At 38.5% G+C, this 27,437-nt stretch overlaps 1 protein-coding gene across 2 annotated transcripts in view; it reads left to right on the forward strand.

The window, feature by feature from the left end:
• The window catches only part of tafa3a (TAFA chemokine like family member 3a), an 89,521-nt gene extending 66,000 nt beyond the window's left edge, over positions 1-23,521 (forward strand). For both annotated transcript variants that reach the window (XM_069691099.1, XM_069691098.1), the window contains 3 exons: positions 13,149-13,298; positions 14,113-14,237; positions 22,579-23,521. In XM_069691099.1, coding sequence (XP_069547200.1) covers positions 13,149-13,298; positions 14,113-14,237; positions 22,579-22,590 — 287 coding nt within the window. In that variant the 3' untranslated portion in view covers positions 22,591-23,521. The remainder of the gene's footprint in view (positions 1-13,148; positions 13,299-14,112; positions 14,238-22,578) is intronic.
• Positions 23,522-27,437: the final 3,916 nt, after the last annotated feature.

A 27,437-nucleotide genomic window follows, 5' to 3' on the forward strand; every position in this document is an offset into this window, starting at 1 on the left:
GAGGATCTCTGGCTTCTCTTTTGTCTGCCTCTGTGGAGCCCAACATAGACATGGGGAAAGCTTGGCATAAAGAGCTATTGATAATGCTTAAAAAAAAAAAAAAATCCAGTATCAGACATGCATTATATGAGTTATACCATGTATTTAAATTATTATACACAGAAGTGGGGTTTAGACCTCATGAATTTAAATGTGAATATTCTCCCTCTACATAAATAAAAGGGTTTGGGTCTTCTGTTGAGTTGGGCAGTCACTGATGTGAACTTAACATACAATGGAAACTCTGTCTGTTCATATTGAGCTCCCTTCCAATAGAAAATATGTAGTTTGTAGGAAAAGTAATTCTGCTGAGATTGTTGTGCAAAGTGTTTTTCTTTCATATCAATATATGTTTTGATCACTTGAGCCCTTGGTCAATTTTGTTGATGGCTAAATATTGAAGCTTGAAGCATGAGATGGAAACCGTTGATTTCTTCCCTGATGTTATATTTCCTCTGGAGTTTTGTTTTCACAGTTATATTTACATTGTTTTCCTTTAAAAAAATAAATAAAAATGCATTAGTATATGCTTAAGTCATAACAAACAGTCGCCAGGAATGTGTGTCTTTGTGTCAACAGTAGGGTTGGGAACCAAATTTTTTATACATATGTGGATACTATCTTCCACATTTCAACGCCTAAGAAGTACATTTCATGAGTGTCAGGGAGCCAATACAGCATTTACCATACATAAGCTATACTTTGGCAGCTCACCCAAATAAGACCACTATGTTTCAGCTGATTAAATCTTGCAAAGGAACCCCCCCATTTCACTGTTTTGGCCACAGACTTCTCTGAGTTTCATGTGCTCCTGCAACTGAGTGGGGACTAGAGCAGTGATGTGTTGTTTGCAAATTAGTTGCCCCTTTGAGTTAGCTCCTTTCTGTGTGAAAATAATTCCATCAATAGATATTAGTCCTCCCGGAGATGTATATTTGAGAGTGTGCCTTGTTTGATTGACATGCTTGGGGTGTAGTCAGGTTTTCAGGATAGGTGGGCAGGCATAGTCTTCTCAGGTTCTCAGTCAGATCCACCCCTCACTCCACCCCAACAAAATGGCAACCACCAAAATGCAATACTCTGGTTTACACTCTTCCCCTCTAAACTGCAAGAGTCTGCATGCACGTCTGTCACACACAGTGCCACCAACCAACAAAATAAATGCTTTACCTGTGGGAAATACTGCAGTACTCATGCAGCATGCTTGTACCAAGATCTAGTTTGGCTGTCTAACATTACACTTCATAGAGGCATGCAGGAAAAACAGTTACAGCCAGGGAAATGGCTCACTTCTCAGTGTTGTTGTATTTTGAGGCCTAACTGTCAAAATGTAAAAATGGAGCAAATACAGCAGCCTACGATGCACAATCTTTAGATTTTTTTTTTCTACTTTCTAGGTTTCTAGGTCTGAACGTGCATTCAAATACATGTAGTGGCTGTTTTCACTGGAGTACTTGCAGGTAACAAGAAAGAAAATGAACAAAAATGCCTTCTATCGAATCTTGTGTTAAATATTAAAATGAGATCATTAAAAATTTGCATACAGTACCATATGCTAAAAGTGCCGGAAAATCATGTGATGAAAAAGACTATAATGGGTGTTTGATCGTCTACCTGAACACTCCTTATTACATTTTAAGAGACTGTCTAGAGAATGAGTAACTGTGTCAAGACAACACTTTCTTTGCACAGGGCTTTGTGTCTGTGCATAGGTCTTTTTGTGCCTCTCTGCTGCTGCCGCTGCTGTCATTGGATTTAATAACTTCAGTAGCCTTTCACTTATAAGGCTGTATGATTCCTTAAGGGACTCCAATTGATCAGTCAGTGGTGGGCTCTTACATTGTGGCAGCCAGATGAATGGTACTGACATGGACTTCATCTAAACCACTAAAGCATACACTCTGCGAACATGAGAGCACACTCATCTGTTTCTATTTTCTTTCTCTTTAAAGACCGTCCTCAGTGAGTAAAAGATTAAATAATAAAAGAACATTTTGTCTTTTTCACATGGCCTAAGAGAATGAAGGCAGTTGAGCAAGCAATTTATTTTAGAAACTGAAAGTCTCCATGCTGCTCGATCATTTTATACTCTCAGAACCTTAAATTGGGTTATGATTAGCTTGATTTTTGGTTTGGTTTTTCACACAGGATTACTGAACTACTGGATAAAACACACTGCATGTAAAGGATTCTATAAAGGACAAAGCCTTGGGTGTTATTCTCCAATTTTTTTGTTCCATCGTCACCTTTTTCTCCGTGGTTTGTTTATAGATAATCTCATAGAATTCATCGACAACTCTGTTTAAATAGCAAAATTGCTGGCCAAAGAATATTGAGCCAAGTCAGTCTTAAATCACCCAGTCTTAAATACAGATACCGATCCCCTGGAAATTTCGGTGGCTGTTGTAGCAGACTACATACTGTAGCTGATTTACACAAACTCTGACAGTAATTGGTAACATTGGCTAGAAAGTGGACCCCTTTTGGGTCTGCTATGCTTAGCTACACAGATTTAAGATCTCATTTCAATTTAAAAGGCAATGACTAGTTTTTAGCCATTTTGTCAACTTGCAATTCAGCAAGCTGTAAACACAACACTGACGATACAACATCATCATTTTATAAATTGGTAAGATGAAAGTTGCCTATTTGCATATCTAGCACACACAAAGCAACATTTATTAACATTCGAGTCATGTCTCCTTCCACCCGGCAAATTTAAGGCCAACGTATGTTCTCTTTTTAGCTTTGTTTTTGGTCTCCTCCAACTGGGAAATGTTTGTCTCTTATATGTCCACCAGCTTGTCGCTAATACAGTCTGTCTTGTGTTTGGTGCTAGTAAGCTTGTGTATAACAGTGATCAGAGAAGTCTTAAGTCACTGCACACACCCAACCTAGACAGACATGTAGCCAAAAATCTGTTTGAAAAGAGTGAAATAAAGAATTATAATAAAACATTTGGTTACACCTAAGTTAAAAACTGAGTGTTTTTTAAAATTTTTTTTTTTTTTTTTTTAATTTTTTTTTTAATGTATATCTATAAGCTTAATAAGCCCCAGTTTGCGAGCGATCATCTACTCATCACGTGTGGCCTCTAAATAGCATGAAAATTAAAGATTTGTACAGTGATGTAAAATATAAATAATCGTGTTCTTTAAATGGATTTTATAAAATTCATATAAAAAAAATAATTAGAAGCTGGTGGTGCAGTCAGGGTATTGGTCCTGGTATTTTTTTTGAAGGCTACCCAGCTCTGATGTTTACTATCCCTTTTTTTTTTTTGAACACTATTTTGAACACTGTTTGAGGTTCACCATCCTTATATCTTTATAGTGTCTTCCCAGAATCCACATTTGTTTTATCTCTACAATCTTAGAGGAGAGCTAAATTTGATCTTAATCAATATTCATCATGTTCAAAAATATGAAGAATAACACCCAGGCTGATTAATACCAGAATTTCCCTCTGAACTAAACTTCAATTCCGTCTTTCTCGGATGTGAGTGCATTTCTTGATGCGTGCTGGGCCTGATTGTCAGCTCAGCAGGTTTACAGCTGGATAGAAATGAGTCAGTCTTTTCTGAATATGGTAATCCAATTAAACACTGGTCTTGCGAGAGATCACTTTGTGTTTCTCACCAGGCGAGAGGGATGAATGTTGCATAAACCAATACCTCAGTGTGTCTCTAGTATCTCTGCTGCCACATTCACAGATTTTTTTTTTTTAATGTGGCCATTTGAATTGTTTCACGTGGATCTAGTTTTACTGCCCACTCACGTCTCCTTTTAATGACTTTTGGCTGCGTGAAGCTGGCAGCTGTGGTCCTTCATAGGCTCGGTTTTACCTGGAAAATATGCTGCATTTAGCTGTGTTCAGCATGTGGAGGCTTTTGTGTCGACCAAAATGAGTTATCGGCATTCGGAGCAAACAGGATGATTTGAATCATTATTAATTCATAGGGTGTCTCTATTGTATGCCCTACAACCTCTGTTTTTATGGCTGCTGCTGCTTCTGCGGTCGGGCCCTGTGGCCAAGACGTGACTCTGTTTTCAGTGATTTGATCTGCTTCTGCATTCGTTGACTGAAAAAAGCTGACTGGCAGCACGCTGCGTGAGGCGGGAGGGAAACAGAAAATGCCCACTGCGTGTTTGGCTCTCTGTCCCTCTGTGGTGAAAGCACAGTGAAGCTGGACTTGTTGCTTCCTGCCTTAGAGGTTTGTTCCCTGTTTGGTGGCTACATCTGTTCATATCAACTTGATGCCAAAAAATAACATTGGGTTTGACGTTAATTCAACTGAACATTTTTGAGCAATCGATTTGGCCTCCTGGTTACTAGAATCTCTCGCGTGCTTGTTTGATCTCTGCACTTTCAGATGACCAGGTCCTGTGACTTATGGTAGAATATGGTCTAATTATTATGCTTTAATTAACTTTATTAATCATGTTTTTTTTTTTTCCCCACACAGTTTTACTTCCCTGAGCAGGTTTGCAGTACAGCTGATAACTATAACCTACTTTGTGATTTACAGTGCTTTAGTTCTTTTTAGTTTTCAAACAGTCATTAACCTTTTAAAAACACACCTATTTTTTTAGGCCTCTGCTCGAAAATTGCATACCCATAATAAAAAAGAGTATATCTATGCAACCACAATAAAAAATTATATACAAAAAACATTTGTAATAATAAAGGGAACACTTGTGAGATTTGTTCAGATGTCAGTATATATGTCCATATTTTAATAGTAGTTTTGTTAAGTCTTCTCCCTGGTCCCCAATTGGGGGCCTCTAGGGCTTGAAGGGTTAATAATCCGTACTGTTGTTGCTCTGATGTCATTGAATCAGCATGACACTGGTGTAGCAAACCATGAAATAATTGCCCAATGTGAATATTCCCCTGTCTGACGTTATGTCATTGATATTCCATATTTCGTGTCTTTTTTTAATTACCATGTATCACTTCCTTGATTAACTCACTCGAGGACCTCGAGGGAGACTGGGTAGATTTCATTGTACACTTGTGAAAAAAACAAAACTATATATTTCATGACCTTCACTGTTTCCTCTGGCTGCCCATTGGAGCGTTGAAGCTTTAAATAAAATTTTAAAAAAATGTCACGTTTATGTATTTGAATTTCTGACATTACAGAGTTTTACTGGAGTTGTAAAGATGTGCGTGATGTTGATCTCAGACAACTGCTACATGTATAATGGTGACAACAGTAGTAACACAACAACAATTAAAATGTCATCACTTCCAATTGCAATCAGTGATTGTTGTAAAATATCAGCAATAAGACAGTTTTAAATTACTTTATAAATAAATGATCTATGATAATGTCAAATACTGAATATTTAACAACAATACAAATGTCAATTATTAATATCTTTAATGAAATTTATATATTTATTATGTTTGTCGTTTGTTTCTATCATTCAACAAAAGTTTGCGGAATCAAACTGATAACGCAGCAGTTTTATATGGTGTTGGCGTAAATCTTTAGGCCAATAGACCCCCTAAATACACCTTTATTACCATGAACAAATACTGTAAAAATATATTGTTCAACACTCTGTGGGAATACACTTATTTACTTTCGTGCCAAGAATTAGATGAGAAAATCGATGCCACTCAGCTGAAACTATAACAAGCAGTAAACTAGCTTAGCTTATAGTATGAAGGCTGGAAACAAGAGTAATGAGCCAGCCTGACTCTGCCTAAAGGAAACAGACTTTGCCTTCTAACACCTCGTATTCACACTCGTTACGCATCGGTAAGTCTGGTTTGTTTCATCTGTTTAAAAAAGAAAAAGAAAAAAAAATGATATAAAAAAGACAGGGTGATGTGTGCAGGACTATACAGTATCTGGGCTTTTACCAGTAACTTGAGGGAGTCCCTTCCGGTTGCCTGGCAACTCTATGGTGCTGATGAGACTGCTCCCAGCCAAGGAAAAGACAAAATTGCACTTTTTTTTTCAACATACAGATGTATATGGATTGTTTTTGACATCCCTGTAATCTCATATCTGTATTCATGTGTGCTGAAATTCATAGTTTTTATGATAATCAAAGGTCAGCTTGTCCTTTAATCTATAGAGCACAGCTCAGGAACGGCATATTTACTCTTGTTGCAGACACATTCTTGCAGTGCAAACGTGTAGATTGGCTTTCCCAGGATGTACCTGTGTATTTAACAAGTATCTCTGTCGTCAGTCTTTATCATTTCTGTAAAAAAAACAAAAACAAAAAAAATGTTCAGATGTAACATTAAAGGCCCTGGTACTGCCGATGTAGTGGTAAAATCAAGGCTATTGACTTTCATGTGTGCTTTGTGATGTTGTTTTGATGTTTGTTTTTTAATAAAGACAAACTTTGCCTGCGGTCTTAGATAATATTTTTCCTTTCTTTTGTACCTTGTTTCAGACATGTTAAAGTAATTAGCAGTTTTGAAAAGATGCTAACAAAAACTGCTGCACAAAGAAAATGACCCAATTCCAGGAGTTCAGACATGATTTCATCTCGTTGACAGACCTCTTTAGGACTTGATAACAGACTTGTAATAGATGTCTGGTTGACATTGGATGTCTTTTTTGAGACAGTTCCTGAGTGTCACCGTGACAAATGAAACATCCTGTGCATCAATTTTGGCACATGAAGTATTTCTGAGTCAGGTTTGTTGCGGTCGGTGGAGTCGCCCTGTCAGCATTAGAATGAACACCACGCTTCTGTTTTTCTCGTATCCCCTGCTGTGCTTCCATTACTGTATGTTGTGCTTGACTGTCCGGGTGAGGCCGATGCAGCCAGTCATGCAGCTGACAGCTGAACAGTGTGTTGTTCTTGAAGCCTCTCTACCTGCACGTTAGATCAATTGCTTGATTGCCGTAGAGGCTGAAAGCGACCTGTGGCTCTGTGTTCTAAGCCACAGGATCAGGTCTGTGATAAGGACAACAGGAGAGCACTTTACACACTGACTGGCGACAACTTTTAGAAATGAATGCGCAGCACTGTCCCAAACGGTTTCGGTCTCCAGTGGAATTTTTCAAGGGCTTTCTGCTCTGCTCAGAAAGCCCTTGAAATGTTTTTATTTTTAGTTGGAGGACAAATTACTGTATGTCCTATTTATGTATATATGGCCTATATAAATACAATTTTGCAGAGATCAGCAATATTGTACTCACAAACTTAATGTTAGCTTGATCTTTGATTTATAGTCATTGGTATACTTTTAAAAATTGTGAATATCTTAAGTTTCTAATAAATGTTCTTCATGCATAACCAGAGTTAATCTATTCAGGCCTTTGTATTATTCCTTAATTGTGGGTGCATGTGAAGGGCAACTGTTAGATTAAACAGATCATTTCCTTATCCGCACTAGATTTTCCTGCTTTACATAACTGTTTTTTTTTTTAGCAATATGAAAATATGTTTTTGAAAAACCAAATGCCTGCAAATGCAAAAATGCTGCTTTTTAAAAAATAAACTCAGGGGCTATGGTTCTCTTCTTCCTGCCTGCCTTTTGTCATCACGTTAGCAAGTGTCTATGTGAAAGATATGAAGTCAAAGCCAGTGGGCAAAGTGACAGGTAAAATAAGCAAACCGAAGGGAGAGTGCATCCCTCGACTTCCTCCTTTTTTTTTTATGTATCAGAGGATTCACAACCTGCAAATTATTTTAAATTGAAATGGCATTTTCCCCCATAAAAGTAATAACAGGTTCATATTTTCTACTTTTACATGTTCCCAACAAACCTGTGCAGAGTGCTGAAAAGTTCACGTTGTTTGTCACACACTGTTTACTGCAGTCAGTTTACTCACTGCTTGTCAGAAACATGGCTTTCATTCTTTGTCTGTTCATTTTAAAAGCTGTTAAACTTCACTTTGCATTAAAAATGCAAAAGAAAAAAGACTTTCTGCTTTACAGAGTAACAGAGTCAGTGTAGCTCATCTGTTCCCTCAGGTGGATTACTTTTATGTTGTCCATATGTTGTATTGTTTCAAGTTTGGTAAATTAATTCTTCCTGTCCAGAATTTGATCTTTTTAAAGACATTTTAGGTTTTGCAATAACTTTGCATGACAGCTTTGCTCTGGTTAATGTTAGACTGTGATAATGGCAGATAAACTAAAGGGCTAATATTTAGTTAAAACTGGGCATCTAAAACAGTTAAGGTTTTGTAATGGTTATGAAAAATGCTTGCAGGAAATGTGGGTCTGTGATTGGATGCAAACTGAAGTCTCCCCCATGCAAGTCATAGGAGCAATGAAACATGTTTTTTTTGCCTCCATATACAGTAGTAGTATATCTTGGAATAGGAAGCACAGGAAATCAGCCCATTTTCTAACTTCACTGTTAGCCTGGTCATAGCATTTAAGTAGCCTAAATTATATCTTTTTTCCAAATAATAAAGACACGTATTATGATCTATTCATCATTATTTAGGCATACAGAAAATTTAAGTTTGGTGACTCTCAGACCAGAAGTGATTAAGAAGATAAAAAAAACAAAAACAAGATAATAACAAGGACAACCAACAATAAGCTGTGTTGTTTTTCTGTTTCTGAGTAAAAACAGATACAAATATATCCCCTTAAATTAGAATTTGATTTAGATCAAATTTTTGTACATGGAACTTTCACTCCATCAGCAGCTCTTTTTGTCATGTAGGAATTATTGTTACGATCAGGAAATCTTAAAATCTACAATTTGGGATTACAACAGGAACACTGAATCAAATGGTGCTTCTTACTGAATTGCTGCTCATGAAGTTTTGGAAATTGAAGTTATAAAAGTGATTTATATCAGTCAAATTTCCATTAATTGGTCAGTGAGACTCTTCCCCATTTTTTGTCTCAAATAACGTCACAGCCTCTAAGATGAAGGTGTTTTACTTCAAAAATGAGATAGTAGTTTTGTTCTTTTGTTGTTTTCATTGTATTTTGTAAAATATGTGATGAAAGTATTAGTTTATGTCTATGCTGCCAAACTTGTGTCCTTTTAGGAAATAAAATACAGCAAATAAACATCTAAAAGATTCTTCGATTATTATCAGTTTAAACGTATACAGATTCAGATTTTGCATGTTTTATGACCCAATTCAAATTCCAATCATTTAATGCTGGAGGACAACCTGGGTCCTCAAAAACAAAGGCTTTACTTCTGCTGTACTAAGTATCTAATGTCCGAGCAGGTGTTGTAATAGAACATTGGGAGATTCCCTATTTTTCCCTCTCTAGCTCTGTGTGGGATCTAGTTGCATATTGGTATTTGTCAATCAGGGCTTGATGAATATGATTGTAGGACAGAGTGCTTTGCTTCAGAGTGGTATTGATTGGCTGAAGGGTTGGGCCTTGTGTCACTTCTCATTAGCGGCCTCTGTCCTTCCACCTTTCTTTGGCTCTCATGTCACCCTCCTGCTGACGTGGGTGCCTGCTTGTTCAAGCTGATGGTAGTCCTAAGTGCTTTAATAAAAGTGTATTGATCACAGGGCTTTTGAGCCATTTACATGGCTACCTGGATAGTCACGTGCAGAGCAGACAACAGCCAGCCTCTCTCCTTCATGTATGTGTTATACAACAGTTGCTGCCATTGATGGCATAAATATAAAGGCTGGTTTGTGCGAATAAGGTGACGGGGTGACCTTGGTTGTTAGACAGACCATTTTACAACCAGAGAATCAAAGGTTCAGTGGTCATCCCATCACTGCCGAGGTGTCCTTGAGGGAAACATTGACCTTTTACCTGCCCTCAGCTGCAGCTCTGAAATGTACGTAATCATGTTTTTTAGACTCAAAAGGGCGAGTATTTCACCGAAAAGTAGATGTGTGTGAGTCGGAAAAATGATTTAGGAGCACAACGTGTGAGTAAAGAGTACAACCTTCCATACTCTGTTGTTACTAACATGTCCGCTGAATACAAGACAACTAGGATTATTAAACCTGAACTGAATGAGTTTGCTCCGAATGAGCAAAATGGCGACGGCCAAAATCCAAACTCAAGGCTTTGTAACAGCTTTATGTTATAAGGTATGGTAGTTAGTGTTTTTTCTGATGGACACCAACTCCTCTAAATGATGGAAATGATCTGACAAAAGACAAGAGAAATCGACCAAACAGGGGAAATCTACTGCTTTGAGTTCACAGCATAAATTTGCATCAGCACCCTGGGTATTCCATTGAAGCACCCGTGGGCGGCTCCAAATCTGCCTTTTTGTATTACTGGATGTATTCAAACACACTGTATGGCTATGGCAGGAAAAATGCCGATCATAAATAACTAAAAACTGGTTTATTTTCAATAAAATCTTGATGATAATACCTTTAAATTCTTTCTTGAGTTTTTTAATACGCTTTCCCTGCTTCCGTCGTGTCTCAGTGCCGGCACCCAGTATGTAGTTACAACAGTAGTCAGACAGTTCATGGTTGTTTCTACTCGTATTGATCGATACTGGGCTGACCACCACGCCCTGCTCTCTGACCTCCCATCCTCTCCACACTGCATGGTGTTTTGGGGTCCAGCCTCCGAGTCAGCGACCTTGGCCAGCAGTTCCGGTTTTAATCAGCAGCTCTCTCCACACGGGCAACCCTAACCAGCTGCTTCCTGCACCTTAATGAGCCGAGAGTCCCAGGCCAGACCCAGACGCTGCCCATGCTGTAGATCTCCTTCCTGCTGTTCTGCTCGTGGTGGAGCGGGCGTACACACAGCATTACTACATGAATGAAGCCCTTCAACTCTTTGAGTGTGACATCTGGTCCTTGACGCTCCTTCTTCTTTTCTTTTTTTTTGAGTAGTTATATTTCATAGTGTAATAGACGATTATCTTTTTACATCACAGTCTTTATTTGAGGTTTGTAGTGACTGGCCTTTTAAAACAACGGAGCACTTTCTGTACACAAATTTGTTTTCCCTCACAATAATTGTCTTTGCCCACTCCACCTCCTGTGATTGCCTATTGTCCATGCGCATCTATCTCTTAAACAAACTTTGAATATTCTATCCAAGCTATTCCAACTTTTGAAATTAACTTTGACCGGGGGGCGTGCTGGTGGCTTAAAAATAATCACATCAAGGGCATGGAGCCTGACCTGTTTTTGCATCAGTAAGTTTCTGCTCAGTGAAAAGCACTCAATCGGCAATTGTTGTCTTGCCTTTCGTGGGAATGTGAATAGCACCTTATTGATTGGAAGCAAAATGTTTTTAATGTTGTAGATGAGATTTCTGGATTGCTAGCTAATGGGAAGATGGAAGCTTGCTGCAATCTATTTTCAAGTCGAGTTCCAAATTGAAAATCTTTACAGGCATAATTAAAGCTTATCTGAAAGGAATGTCAAAACTTTTCAGATGCTTTTTTGGGGGGGATTTCTTTCACTCATCCAGTTCTGATTGTTATTGTATAATACACAAACATGCTCAGAATTGTTACAGAATTACAGAGTCTATAAAATAGACAGTAGTATTGATGTTTGATCCAACCTAATGGCAGTGAAAACAGTGTCCTTGTAATTTATATTGTGATGTTCGTTCACATAAATAAGCAGTCCATAAATGTTAATCAAGTCATTATCTTGAGGTACATATGCTCTTCATGTTATGTAATTGACCACATCGGCCATACCCCAACGGAGAGCTTCTCTTTTTGTCCTCTGGTTGGTGTGCCGGGTCAGTGGATTAAGTATGTTGTTCAAGGATATGTGGACAGTTGGGGCTGCACTGCGGTTCAAAGCCGGGCTCCTCCACTTGGGGGATGTCCTGGATTTAAAGTTGCGATTGTGTTCACGTTTGAAACAAAAATTCACTGAGGAAAGCGTCCTCGTAGACTCCGTTCGACCTTCTGTAGTGCCAGATTTATTTACTGACAAAACAAGAATCTCAGTGATCATCTCTATTGAACATTTGCTCAGAACTGCATGTTCTACACTGCATGAACACCTTCTTGTGGATCTCTACATAATACATGGCTGGTTGGTGAGGTTTGAACACCTTAAGCATAAACACGGGAGATTATTAGAAATGAGTGGTTTGATAGATTTATTAGCTGGATGACTGCCAGCATATTTCAAAACAAGGCTGTGCAGCTTCCCTAAAGGAAAACATGAGCATTTTAGAAAATATGATTGGTTGCTTTCATACAAAATATCCTCATATCTGTACAATAAATATGAATCCACCACCTGCAGCTGGTTAATTTATCTTAATTAGTACAAAGACTGTAAATAGGGGCTAAGTGTCAAGTATAATCTCAGGGAAGACAACCAACAATGAAGTGAGCGCTCTAAGGAGCCAAAGCCTCATTTAGTTTATTATTCTTAGCCACAGACCTTTACTGTTGTTGAAAAACCTTTAAAAAAAACCCCCCAAAAACCACATGTAAGCCACGCTGTTGCACTGTTGGGTATTATATTCATTCTTTACCATCAACATGCACTGTATTACTTTATTTTTAGCTGATCCACATACATTGTCCTACTGCTGTAAATAGTCGCCAACAAATGCACTATTCACTCCTGTAATAATGATATAATATTAAAAGTAATAAACTATGTTTTTATGGCATCTTTCATACATCAAATGCAGCTCAAAAAGCTTTGCAGGAGACATTAAAACAGAGACATTTAAAATGGAATAATGCTGGTAGTAATATAAGTTAATAACTACAAACAAACTTTAGATAAAAACATCTAACTTTACTAAAAGTAGAGAGAATGAGTTGTTTGCTAAAAGCTAAAGTGTCCATCTGTTGTAGGACATTACTTTGACTATATTAGAAATGAAACTATGTATTTGTGACCAGTTTTGAAAAATGTTTATCTTCAGTAGGTAAATAAAAAGTTTAAAAAAAAAAGTAAATAAAAATGACCTAATGCTTTTCATATTTTAATGTGATTTTATGGACTATTTAAAAAATATACAATAATACCAGCATTATGCAAATCTATTGTACAAATTAAACAAAAAAAAGTAATGGTTTTATACATACATAAAAGAAACGATACAAAGAGGTGTATACAAACCACATCATTACCGAGCTGTGGCTCTATTGTTGTGGTGAGAAACATTAAAAACACAAAGTGGATTTACTGTCGTATGCACTCTAACCATCGTGTATATTTGTGCTTCCAGTTCATGTGAAAGCAGGAACCTGTGAGGTAATTGCTGCACACCGATGCTGCAACAAGAACAAGATCGAAGAGAGATCCCAGACTGTCAAGTGCTCCTGCTTCCCCGGACAGGTGGCGGGAACAACAAGAGCGGCTCCATCCTGTGTAGACGGTATGCCAGGCTTCTCATTACAGTTTTGGTAATGATTTGAGACCAGCTTCTGATTAGGCTGGAAATGTGGCACGGTGCAAATCTGTCACACCTGTCACTGTGCCTCTGGTGCTTATTCCACTGATTATTTGGGTACGAGAGGTTTTATTGTATGAAAGAAGAAAAAAATATGGTGTTGAGATTTCCATGATCCTGCTGTTGTGTCACCCAAAGGCTCATAATCTTCCAAATCGAATCACCGACCAGTTCATTTACTCCACTCTTTGTCTGTTGAGCCTGTATCAGACGTGTTCAGCGGAGCAGACAGAAGGCCAGGTCATTTAATATCATGCCAAAAGTGGCCTCAGTTACAGGTGAATCGATCCCTATGTCCCTTTTTCACTGCAATAGCTCTCACAGGCGCCTCCTCAATTTTGACAGTTCTCTCTTCACTTTAGAAATGTCAGAAGAAGCTCTTTCTTCCCTGCAGCCCTCCTCAAAGCAACACAAGACCTTGACGCGTCAGCCTCCTGTGTGCTTTCTTCCCCCTCCTCCATACAAACATGCACCCTCCTCACACTGAACGTACCTGCCCACAACACTCACCGGCCTGACATTGACCCATAGCCTGTAATTCAGACCTGAAAACACACCGGGGCAGGACTGACAGGTCTCCACCGTCAACCACAGATCAAGACCCTCTCTTCAATCACTGTGATGTATACAGAAGCCGAAGGCCCTTGTTGTTGCTTCAGCCAGGGCAGAGCCGCACTGCCCTCTCAAACAGCGGTTGTTGTTTTTTTTAACTGTTTTTCTTCCTTTATTTCCCTCACAGCATCCATAGTTGCACAGAAGTGGTGGTGCCAGATGCATCCCTGCATGGATGGGGAGGAGTGTAAAGTGCTGCCAGATCTCAAAGGATGGAGCTGCAGTACAGGAAACAAAGTCAAGACAACCAAGGTGGGTTCAATTCTATATTTGCGGGCAAATAGTGGATATTCTTAAGGTATCTAACCCTTGATGTATAGATTCACAAGCATTCGAAGAGTTGATGACGTCACTACAAATTTCTGGCCCAGAAATAATAGTTGTAACACAACGTGATCTTGGAATAATAGAGGAGCGTCAGGGTAAAAGAAAGGAACAAGAGCTAAAGTGAGCACTGAGATTTTTTGTATTAACTTCAAATGAGTGCAGAGCAGAGTAGACAGAGTGGGAGGCAGCGGGAGAGGAGGATGTGACTCACAGGGGAGAGTCAGTGAAGTGTGTCTTGAAGTGATCGGCTTACAACACTAGAAAGAGATGAGGTAAGTTCAGCTATCTACATATTTAGCTACACACCCATTTTATTGTAGAAGTCTAACTACAGTGGGGTATTGTATTTTACCTAAGCTGCTAATTGGGTTGAGCCAGGTAGATCAGCAACCCAGGAGCCTGTGTGACAGAGCAGGATGTACTGGTGAAACTGTTCCCAAACCAGCACCAAGACATCCCCTCCCATGCATTACAGTTAAAACCAAAGAATTCTGAACACAAAAGACAAGTGTCAGAATATGTTAAGTTGTTATATGACATTTTTGAACCTGCATTGTTTAATCCAATTATAGTTGAGACTGGTTCATTGTCCCTCTTGATACAATTTGTTTCAGACTCAGCAGTCATACCGGTGTGAACAAAAGCACCTACTAATGAGCAAAATCAACATATGAGAGCAGCTAGTCAAAAGATGAATCTCAGTCTGACCTCGACTTGAAACAAAGTTTGTTGTCTTCTTCACATCAGACCAGTGAGAAGATTGAACGTTCTCACGAGGCTTGGAGTTCGCCTAAATTTATTCTCTGCAAAAAGAACTAAACCAAACCACTGAACTTATCTAGTGTTTCACACCAGGTCAAAGAAACCGTATGTAGAGGTCAGTAATTCAAACAATTTGTGGTATGTTTTCTCATTTGGTTGGATTAATTTATTCTAGAGTGAAAGCTGTCTTCTGAAATTTGTTGTGGACTCAACCAGCGGACTAAGACTGCCTGAAAGAGGAAGACGATGTTCTGGATCTGCTTCCAAGTGGTCTGTTTATGAATAGATTAATTAATATTTTCTTACTTAGCCCACATGGACTTAAAAAAATTATACTTATATTATCTTCAGAAACAAGAGAAGACAAACAGAAAGTACTGCACACGTGTGTGAACCCTATTATATCAGATATAAACTGAACAAATGAAGGAAGCAGCGCTGTCATATGTTGATGGGGAGTTTGTTTAATGTCTTGTATGTAAATGTGCTGTAATCTCTGTTCATTACGCCTATCAAGTTCATACTAATATAGTCCTTATTGTCTGCTTCATTTGGCATTAGTAGATGAGCTGTCTCACTTTATTGCATATTTAGTAACCGTTAACCATCATTCAGAATAATCTGTTAATATTTAGAAGTCATTTTCCCTCTTTATGACATGATGTCATTCATTAAGATACATTTTTCAGACTTTTAGTTTTAAGCTGTTAAACTTTGTAATTTTTCAGGCAATTATAATTAAATGCATTTGATTAAAAAGTGACTCGTACTTAAAAACTAGTTTTAGTTTGTCTGTTCTGTGATGCCAGTGTTCTCATTAATAATCATAAAATAAACTCAGGGTTTTTATTACGAGCTGACATTTGAGATGGTTTTAAGACAGGACCTAACTACACCGCAGAATATTTTGTGTCAAAATTATTTGTGAATATTAATGACGTATGTCATTAGCATATGCAACAAGACATTTGTCTTGTTTCTGCGTGAACTGCTGTGTAATTTCACAAAACTCTGAATTACATGGTTGAAAGAATATATGAAGATGATTAAATCAGAACTAAACTTTCTGTTGATAGAATATATACAAGGCCATACTAAATAGAAAAAAAAATATCATCACACCCTTTTGTCATTGGGTGGTTTAGGTGAGAAATGATATATGGACGCATATAGCACAAGACTACTTTGTAAATGGAAACGCAATTATCACTTCTGTAATAGAGTGATTTTACACCAGCGAGGTACAAGTTTGAAACTGCAGCCTCTGGGGAATAATAAAATGTTGCTGATGACTTCGCAGAAATCCCACTCACATGTATCCATCTCATCTCCGAGCTTTTAAGCAAGAGAGCCGGCTCGAGTCACGTCCTGCCTTTGAACAGGCTTGCATATGACTTCAAAAGTGCCAGCGAGATGCAAAACAAAGGCAAGCAAAGGCAGGAGAAAGACAAACAAAAACAAAAATCCCTCCAGGAAGCACAATTGTCGAGTGGGATGTGCTGATACCGGGCAGGAGGGCTCGAGCTGTAGCACTTCTAGGGATTAATAGAGGTTATGTGTACGTGTGTTTTGGGTTTCAGGGTGTGGTAAACCTGAGTGGATGGTAGGTGAGGAGGAGAGGGGGTGGCACGGTAGGCCCTCAGCCATCCATCACAGTCCACTGTTTGACTCACCAAATGCCTGTAGTTGAGCTGCCTCTTCCATTATTCATTGCTACAGGAGGCCTGGATGAAGCAGAGCTTTTTATTTTAGCTGGGTTAATAATTCATGCCCTCTCACACAGCCACGGGAAAGCAGAAACACAGCCACGGACAAGCAGGGGTCCAGGTGGCTAGTAGAACCCGTCAGAACCTCGACTCTTTTTTGATTAGGGAGTCAGAGGGGCTCGCTCCATGCTCATGGCCCTGCTGCCTCCCACAGAGAGCCAGCAAGGGACGGCTTGTGTTTGCTGGAGGGCTCTGTGCCCGAGCTTCCTGGACAGTTAACATCATTCTGAGGAATGAGCAGAGGGCTTTCTGAGGATGGAGCTCAGGTTCCCAAATGGGCCTTTGGTGCAGCGACCCTTTCTGTCTTTTATTCTCTGAAGCAGCTTTTCAAAAATGTCTTCCAACATACAAAAATCAAACGTATAATGCCTCGTTTCCAACTTAGTTTAATAGATACAGAAAAAAACCTTACTTAAAGATGTGTTTTACATTTCTGTTTTCACATAATATGCCATATTTTAGCACATTATCTCACCAAAATAACCTGCATTTTTTTTTTATCATTTAAAGTGTTCGATAGGTTTAGTCCAGTAGCAATCGGATCTTTGTCAAGTCTTAAGTCCTCTTTTTGCGTAGTATTCAATATTTTTTAGAATACAATATGATCAAATAATTATGTGTCTGTGAAAGGGTAGTGACAACCCCCCAGAATATATTACCTCAGTCCACAATGTGTTTTAGTTCCTTTCAGCACATTGTTTTGTTTTTCTTTTTTCCTTTAATGACTGGTGTTAGTGTTATCCATTTCAACGTTTTCATTGTTTCTTGATCTTGATAAGCAGCCATTGGTTAACATGGTTGTCATAACAACTTTATGAGATGTATATATATATATATACATATATATATATATATATATACTAAAATGACAATATCTGTATTTACAGTTAATACAACTTAAAGTTTGACTTTATTCTGAAGCCTACAGCTTTGCAGAGTGTAAAGTAGCTCTATTGTACATTTTGAACATTAGAAGTAAAGTAAATATCATAGATACTGCAGATGTAAACAAACTCCTCACTGAGGTAGATGCCTCATACAGTACTATAAATCCTTACTTCTTTGATTTGTGACAGTGGCATTGTTGATAAGAAATGATGTTGTCGTTTCACCTCATGATGAAGTTACATCAGTAAATCAGACGTCTTAACGCCCTCTAGGCCCCTTCTCAGACAACTCCAGTTGTTCCCTCTGTTTTTTTGCATGTCTGGGAGCAGCTAGTTTTATAGTCCTGCTGGTAATGTCAGGAATTATAACCCCGGCGGCTCCTGCTTTTCACTTCCTATCAATCAGAGGACAGAAGGCAAAAGGACCACAGAGCCTTTCCACTTGACAGGTGTTATATTACGCTTGCAGGGAATGTGTTGAAGTTTGGTGATGGATAGCTGTCCGAGAGAGATTTCTTCTCAAGACACAATGAAAATAGGCCTCACATTTGCGGCACCACAAAAAAGATGTGTATTCTAGATTTAGTATTCCAAACACACTCTGAAGGTGCAGTTTATTTCTATGAAATTGACAGGTTGAGAAAATAAAAAAGTAAGCAAAGTTTGTATAGTATTGCACCTTTTATAGAGCGAATGTTACAAAGTGCTTGGCAAACATCAATTTGTATAAAAACAGCAAAAATGTACAATAAAAACACGTTTAAAAAAGTAATAAAAACAGTTATAATGCAATAATAACCAGATATTGAATACAATCAATTCTATGGCCACATTCTAAACCAAGTTTATTACTCATAAAATTACAACTTATATTTCCAAGACAATATGATGAACAATATTTTGGGAAATAACAAAGATATTAAACAAACGACCAAATACATACATTACTCACTCCAGCCATTTGAAAATCCAGCCAATCTTTGAAATATTGAGGTGAATGCATTATAAATGTCATTACAATGCACAACACTTACTGTCTTGCAGTGATTTTACAATACAATCAAGTTCAAATTTAACATTCTCACGAGAAGATAATAATTCAAATGGAAGATCCCATTATACCCAGATTCCTGCTGTCCAAACCAACCAGTCGAAGCCGCCACTGCTGTGATGACATGATCGCTCACAAACACTATCAGATGTGCCTGTTACGACATGCCACCAAGACATGAACTGTACTCTGGTCTTGTGGACGCATGTTTCATCCTTCTCCTACCCACAAGCCTGATACCATGTGGTTAGACCAAATTCACATGTACTGTATCAGAGGGTTTTATTTGCTGATCCATCAGCAGCTGTACTCCCAGCTCACTCTTCAAACCGACTTCAAATAACGAACTGATATATGAAAACACCTTCTGGGGTTGCGTGAAAAGGCGCATTTTCAAGAGCATTTTAGCTTTATGTTTATTTTTTCATGACAAATTAAAATTGATGAAGCTGAGGTCAGTTGTGTATATAACCTATTTCTCAACTGTATTTTTCCTGTCAGAAACTACATGTGAATGAAACTGGTATTTAGTGTTTAAAGGCAGGAAAATGGTGTGAGATGTTCAATCAATGGATGGCTTGAAAAAAGGATCTAAATCGTTCCATTGATGATCGATTTGTTTTTTGAGACATCGCTGCAGGCTGAAATCGTGTTATTTGTGATTTTATAGCAGCAATGAAGACTAACAAAATTTAGAATATACCTCAGGCTGAGTTCAAACATGCATTAAAACTGTGAATATTCAGAGATAATTAGTATTTTGTTACTTTATGTAAATAATGATGACCTCGGGATACACAAAAATGTGCACATGCACCCACACGTGTGCTTCAGAAGCTTTCCTTCAAAGGTAGGGTCTTAGTTTGTTTGTCAATGGGACTTTGAACCTACAGCTGACCAGTCAAGTGTGGTCTTTCATCTGAAAGAGCTTAAGCATCAAACCCTGTGGAGCTGCCCCGCGTTCATCTGATTCCACAGTGTGTTTACTCTCCGATAACCCTCACAGTGACACCCACAGCACCACAGCATGCTAATTGCTTTGATAAGGTTTCTCCATGCTTTACGTTTTTGTTGCCGATGACTTTTTTTTTGCTTTGTTTTTGTGTGTTTTCTCCTTTCATTTGTCTCTTTCGAGGTGAAATATCTGCTCTTCCTGTTAATTGTTTGTGTTATTATGTTTTGACTTTCCTTTTGCGCAAAGACAGCTCTTATATGTTTATAATAAGCTCCGATCATGTTTGAAGTAGAAATCTTGTGCAGGTATACGTAGCAATCATAACATAAATCAGTATCGCACTGCTTGTAGATACAGCGAGTGCTTGTTGCACCGCTGCAGCAGTAGAAATATGTTTTCTTTTTATAATGTTGAGACGAAATAACACGGCTTAACCTAATGCATGAATATGCTAGGTGTACAGCATGCTGCTGCAACTGTAGCGAGACCGACTCATTTTCAGATTCTCTCTCACCATGATTCCCGAGGATGGTCACATAGAAGTGAAAATTAAATTGTGGCTCCCCAAACAGCACGCACTGTGTCATCAGCTGCAGCTCAGAGCAACAGAAAAATCACACACTTAGTTTTAGAATTGCATTGTTCAGAAAATTGTTGTTCACAAAATTGTTTGTGTTAAGGCCCTGTTAATTCAGCTAGTGATCTCCCACTGAATGGCACTAATGTGCAAATATTCACAAGGGAACATCGGTGCATACGTGTTAAATTTTGGTTAAAAAAAACATATTTATGAGGGCAAACACTTTGTGAGGATGCTTAGGCTGGTCCTCACAACTTTAAAGTGGAGTTTCAGGGTTAAGACTTGGTTTTAGGGTTACGGTTAAAATAGAATTAGGTTAAGGTAGTAGGTTAAGGTTAGGGTTGAGGTTAGGCACATAGTCGTGATGGTTAAGGTAAGGGGCTCGGGAATGCATTATGTCAATGAGTGTCCTCGCAAATATAGAGAGACAAGCGTGCGTGTGTGTGTGTGTGTGTGTGTGTGTGTGTGTGTGTGTGTGTGTGTGTGTGTGTGTGTGTGTGTGTGTGTGTGTGTGTGTGTGTGTGTGTGTGTGTGTGTGTGTGTGTGTGTGTGTGTGTGTGTGTGTGTATGTGTGTTAAAGTGCTTCCTACATCACAGGCCAAGTCAAAAAGTTACCTGTGTTCTACTTTTTAAAGGGCAGACCATAAAGGAGCAACATTCACCAGAGTATATTTAGAGTTTTGCTTAAAGTGAGAGAAGTCCAAACTGTATCTTTCAATCCTTTAGATTAATATTCATGAAAACGTCTGAGCCTACTTATGCCAGCGGTATGCCATCATGAATAATAATATTCCCCGTGTTTGCATGGAAATCATCGACCATGATGTACATTGCATTACATCTGACTTCTAACTGCTGAATGTCTTCCCAATTTCGCTGGGTAACACCACAGATGTTTGAATTATAAACATGCCAGCGGGGAATATGCTCACCTTGAACCTGTCACACTTTTGACAGATAGACTATTGCTAGTGGTGCAGCACCAAAACAAAAGCTTGTTTTATTAGGATCGCTTCAGTTTGAAGGAGAGATACGATTATATGCACTCAAAGCTGTTAGACAAACTCATGACGAAGAGTCTAGTGCCATCCTAATGAGTCTTTAAGATTATATTCATATACACAAGTGATTTGAGCTCAATGATAATGCAGCTATCCTCGTTACAGAAAATGCTAAATTGCTGATGTTTAGTGGGTATTGTTATCATCATATTTTAATATTAGATGATTATGATTATGTCCACTTTAGTTACGTGTTTGGCATGCTAACGTTGACTTATCAGCATCTGACAAAATGTTTTGAAGTTAAGACCTCTCGCGGCCATATAAATAATCACAATCTGTTGTCCTGGAGAAGCAACGCAGTTCAGATCACGTCTGTGATTTTGTTCTAAGAAGGAGGCAGGTTGGATAAAGCAGTGGATTTGGGAGCGGGAGACCACCGTTCTTTTCCTGTTTACAACTATGAGCTGGGACACTTTTGTAAAACCACGTTTACCGTTGCTGTAAAACTGTAAAGGGCTAGTAAGTATAGCGTAAAACATGGTCTAGTCATCAACCCAAGCATATTGCAAACATAGTGGTTTTTATACCTAAACATAACCAGGGTAAGTAATTTAGGAAACACTCCTGTGGGTCGTATTCGAGGGTCGGCACAAACTATGGTCGTATGGTTTGGACGAAATGTGACCTGATAAAATAAAAAAAAAAAAAAGGGTTCGGGGGTTATTACAATTCATCCTGTGGGGGACACGATCCAGTCATTTGGATTCATTCTCAGGATGGTGTGTGTAATGAATGTCAAGGCAATCACAATTATAGAACTATTTTAGTCTGGTGGATGAAAAGATCAACACTGCCATTTCTGGAGCCATTCATTCTTTAGCCTGGCTAAAAAAAAGTCAGGACAAATTTTAACAATGAATTGTCATTTAAGCAAATTTGTATACAAAAACACCCAAAATCTATTGTTTTCTTTGTATTGAACTTGAGTATTTGCAAACTTTATTGGTCTTCTATCATATTAAACTAAATACATTGCATTCTACTGATGAAAATAACCTGTTTAACAATCTTAACTTGAGCTTTTGTGGGCATTTTTCTCTGTTTTATGACATTTTCTAAGCCAACATTTTATTGGTCAATCATTAGTTACAGCCAGAAGCTTGGATTTAATTTTTTTTTTACCTTTACCAAAGGGTTTTTGTCTTGATTTCAGTGTTTTTTTCTGTTTCCTAACTCTTTTTCCCTTTCTCTTTGTTTCTAGGTCACCCGATAGTCGTCTGTTTCTAGGATAACCTTATTTGGAACTAGACATTGTTTCTTTGACCAACACCGTAGGACATTTGGACATCATGTGTTTTGAGGAAACCCTGAAACCAGGGACCAAGAAGGAGGACAATAATCACGGACATTCCAGTGAGCAAATGGAGGAGAAGGATCAGGGAGCGTCACGTAAGACGACATATCCAAACAGATCCCTGACTTTCGATCCAGTATCAACAGTAGCCGTCTCTGAGCTCTACTGCCCACCAAATCTCTCTTTGTATCATAGTTTTATTCCTACGGACTAGAAGACTCAACATTGAAGATATTATTTATTGAATAAGAGACTGTGGATTACCCCAGAAAAAAAAAAATCACCCTTAAAACAAAACCATGTGATGTGAAACTTTCGTGTTATTTTCTTGCTACAAAGAGCCCCAGGACTCTTGATGCATATCTGTGTTGAAGATCTCATGAGATCATAAGCATTTCCATTCCTTTTAGCCTTATGGAGCAGATATCTCTTCTGGTTATTTTTGTTCATTCAAAGTGTCTGGCTTTTTTAAGTTTGTTAGGTCGTCGAGTCTTCTTTTCAAAGACAAAAGACGATGCCACAATAATAAAACCCAGAAAAAAAATGTAATGATGTTTGACTACCAGTCACCAAGGGTCAACATAGCTGAGTTCTGCCAAAATATTTTAATGGTATCTGTTGTTTTCAAAGCCTGGTGACTACTATTCATTACAATGTCAGTATTATCTCAATAAATCTAACTCAATGGATATCGCTGTTAAGAATTTTTCTTTTTTCCACAGTCTGTGTTAATGCATAATGCATTTGTATATCAGGACATAGTGCTGTATAGGCAGAAGCTGTTGGGACTTATAATTAGCTGGTCAAGCAAATAATCTGACAGAAGGAGGAGGAAGAAGAGGAGTAAGAGGAGGAGGAGGAAGAAGAGGAGGAGAGCTCACAGCTAATCAAGGTTGTGCTCATGTTGGAACTGAAATGTGAAAATCTGCAAATGTAAAATTAGGCCATGTTCAAAAATACAAATGGGAAAATCTCACTAGTGTTTTTAAAATGAACAGACTTCACAAAAAGCCATCTGAAATCTGTTCCAGGGAGAGATGGCTAATTAGCTTGCACCCCGAAACAACCCTCATCCTGTCTGATTAATTTCCCAAACTATGTTGGTGTCATCCGAGCCTGTATTTACTGTTAAATTAATGCTATACCCATCACCAACCAAACTATACCACTTGTTTCTTTCTTTTGGGATTCCCTGAGGCATTTTCTGTTAAAAATCCCCAAAATGATTGTTACCGTGTCTCATTATATCTTATAGAAAGTTCGCCTTCTGAAGGAGTCAGGCAGGTCGGGTGGGAGATAGTGGATGAATGGAAAAGTGGATCAGTGAGGTTCAAGGGCAAATATAAATGTCCATCCATACTGACATGTATAATGTGGTTTCTATCAACGTGAAACTCCATTCTCCTCTCTGTGGAAGCCAAACATCAGAGACAGGTTTCTGTAAGGAGGCAGGAGACAACTGGGGATGTAGTTATATTTCACCTGCACGTAACATACTCCTTAGAGACAGGAAATCACATTATATAATGCAGGGACCCCCCCTCTCATATGGTAATTAAATACATTTTTGAAATGTAAATTGTTTCTCTAGCTGTCATGTTTATGACTCCAAGACACATGACATCATACCATCTCATTTAAAAGATTTCTTCCTTTAATAAAAAGACAGTTGGTGCTAAACTGGCATGGATCCATACGTTGAAACCACTGGAAGCTTCAGTCAATTAATAGTGTGTCTAGACTCCGAACAAACCATCGCTTTATGGGGAATTTCACACTTTGTAAGTCAATTTCCATCAGTAATTGAAACGGTACATTCACCACAGAATGCTTCTTATACTAAACACAATTAATTAAGCAAAAATGTAGAAGGCTTGCTCCCAAAGATCAGACCCAAGAGACCGCCGCTGAAGGGGAGGAGTGCAGAGGAGTTGCTATGGTTAGCGATCCAGGTTGCCTCTTGTTTGGTTAGAAATCATTAAATTACAGTAATGACTAATTTCTCATTCCTGCATGCAATTCACCGGAGACCACCATGGATTTAATAAAGAGCTGGCGATGAATTACAAACAGCGAGCGGCTGAGGAAAGGCTACGTGATTATACAGAGTAATTCAAAAGTGCATTAATAAAACAATACAGAAACATTGCTAAATCATTTGAGATAAAGGTTATTTGCATAATTCATTAAGATTAATCAGACCAGGCAATCTACCAGGGTGCTCCGAGGAACGGAGAGAGAAGACATGAATCCATTCCCCTGGAAAAACCCTTTCTATCTGCAAACAATGATACAAATCTACCCTTGGATCAGAGAATTAACCTCTGTGCACTTTACAGCCCTTGCAGTGTTGAAACACAATTCTTCAGTCGTTCACCTTTATGTGGGCTAATATTCTATTAATAATGAAAGATCTTTTCATACCAAAGCTCCTCTGGGTTTTGTTGCTCTGCCATAAAAAACCTTAACAAAAGTTGAATGGAAATGCCTTTTTACGTGTTTGAAAACCACAATGTGGATCTGAGGTCTGGCTGTCTGACAGTTTTGTGCATCGCACTGCGAGGCTCTTTGTCGCATTAATCTTGTTCAACTTTTTTTTTGCCCAACCACCCTGAGTTTTTCCATCAAAAGTGCTTGCATAGTTAGAGTAGCTTTATTCAAGGAGTGCAATTTTTTTAATTTTTTTTTTTTACACAGGAATGACGACAGCGTGAACACAGGATTATCTGGCTTATGTTCAGGTCACAGCAAACCAAGGCCTGTACAAACACTTTTTATATGGTTACTAGCTTGACGTTCAAAGTTTTTGAAACGGTTCTCAAAACATGAATGGTTTTGTGTTTTTAATAAGCTGTTAATGAGCCTGTAAGTACAGTGAATCATTGCTGAGAGAAAACCGTTCAATGTTCAGTCACCAGTGCCACTGCTGAACACAATTGATTGCTTCAGCGATTAGCCTGATCACCCATCAGTCCAGTAGAGGTTACTGCGTCAATGTCACGTTTTGCCTCGCCTAGGTGGGAAAAGTACACACACGCATGACCCGGATCAAAGAAGGAGGTCATGTGACAGAGGACATGCGACAAAGTACAAAAGTGATAAGTGATGTAAGGAGGTACATCGAGGGTGGTTGGATTGATTAAACGTTCACCTAAGAGAGCAGGGATGAGTCTCTGAGGAAGCGACATCAATTTCATTTTTCATTTTCATGTCCTAACTCGAACCGAGCCGTGTTTTCGTAAACGTAACCGCTTGTTTTTTGCTGGCCAAACCTCAGACACCTTACTTTTCTCGTCCGGGCGACACAAAACGCGACACTGACACGGTATCTTGTGGTTAACTGACAGCAGTATTACTCTCTTTGGCTTGAGTGAGGATGCAGTGACTCTACCGGTTCAGTCTATCCAGTTCATTTTTTTAAGATTTGTTTGAAGAAGCACTGAACACCTATGGGTCTACTCTCATGTCTGCAGGGTAAATATTTTTCTACAGCCAATAACATTGCATTTTTGTGCTGAATTTTCTTTAAATGCTGCAATTTTCCTGTCAAATTATTCAACATAATGCCCGTTTTTCTTCTTATCGGGAAGGAAAACACCTCGGAAATTGCATTTAAATCATCCTGCACATTAAGCTTCTCCAATGTATCTCCTACTAATGGAATTCTTTCAGGTGTGTTGTAGTATGTAGGTCATTAGCTTACAGCTGGTTTCATGGCAATTTTTACAGACTGATGCCTCTCAAGCTGTTGATTAAAATTCTCCCATAACTCCTCCCTGGAATAAATCCCCTGGTCAGCCATCTGAGGTGGGAAATAATAAATACAAATTATAAAATGGTATTTTCTAGCTGTGGTCAGGGAGGTGCACACGTCTTATTGGAAGTGAATGACACCGGCTCACCAGACCTATTTTTATTCGCAGGACAATATTAGAACAAATTTCAACCATATCTCAGAGTTGCAGCCCTCTATTTGTCATATTTTTTATTTCAAAAAATACAATTGAAAAGAATTAATGATTAAATAAGTCTGCATCATTTTAGGAGCACAAACAACCAGTTTGCTTATGTTGTTAGGCTTGTCTAAATCAGACAAGATTGTAATCAGAGATTGGTTGAGACAATTTTTCCCCACCCAAAGAAAAAAGAAACAAAAAGCAGTGCATATTTAGAGCTAAATCAAAAAGGGTCTTGCACTTTACAAAGTGCTTACGCTGAAAACAAAGCTCTCAGTTACACAAACACCATCTGGTGGGTTTGCCACGGCTTTATCTTGACAGGATGAATTAGTTTGAAAAACTGTCAGATACACCAACCAAAATTAGATTTTCTCATTTCATAATGAAAGCTGGCAGACTGTAATGAAACACCGCTCGATCTTGAAAACACCTAAGATGAACTGTAAAAGTCTGTCTGGAAAAACTTTCCTGCTTTTTAAAAAAAAAATGAATTGTGTTATTCTCTCTTTTCAATATCTGGGCTGTTTTTCTTGCCTAAATTGGATGTTCTAATTCGGTTTTGGTCAAAGTTTGATGTTATTTCTGACGGCTGTTTGTGTTCTCCTCGTCAACTGTAAGCAGTTTATTTTGAAGTGAGTTGTGCCTCTCACTGTGTGTGCACTGCTGTGACCTGAGGCATAACGGGATTATCCTGCTCAAGGCAAGACGTAGATGCCTTGAATTCTAATATCAAAGCCTTCCTTGCTGTACCTGACACCTCCTCCTCTGTGTTTCTCATGCCTGGCTGGACTGAGAGGCGATTAACTC

This window comes from Brachyistius frenatus, unplaced genomic scaffold (assembly GCF_029030835.1).
Source record: "Brachyistius frenatus isolate BFR_SWC_R1_liver_20210118 unplaced genomic scaffold, ASM2903083v1 Contig_10, whole genome shotgun sequence".
Taxonomy (NCBI): Eukaryota; Metazoa; Chordata; class Actinopteri; family Embiotocidae; genus Brachyistius; species Brachyistius frenatus.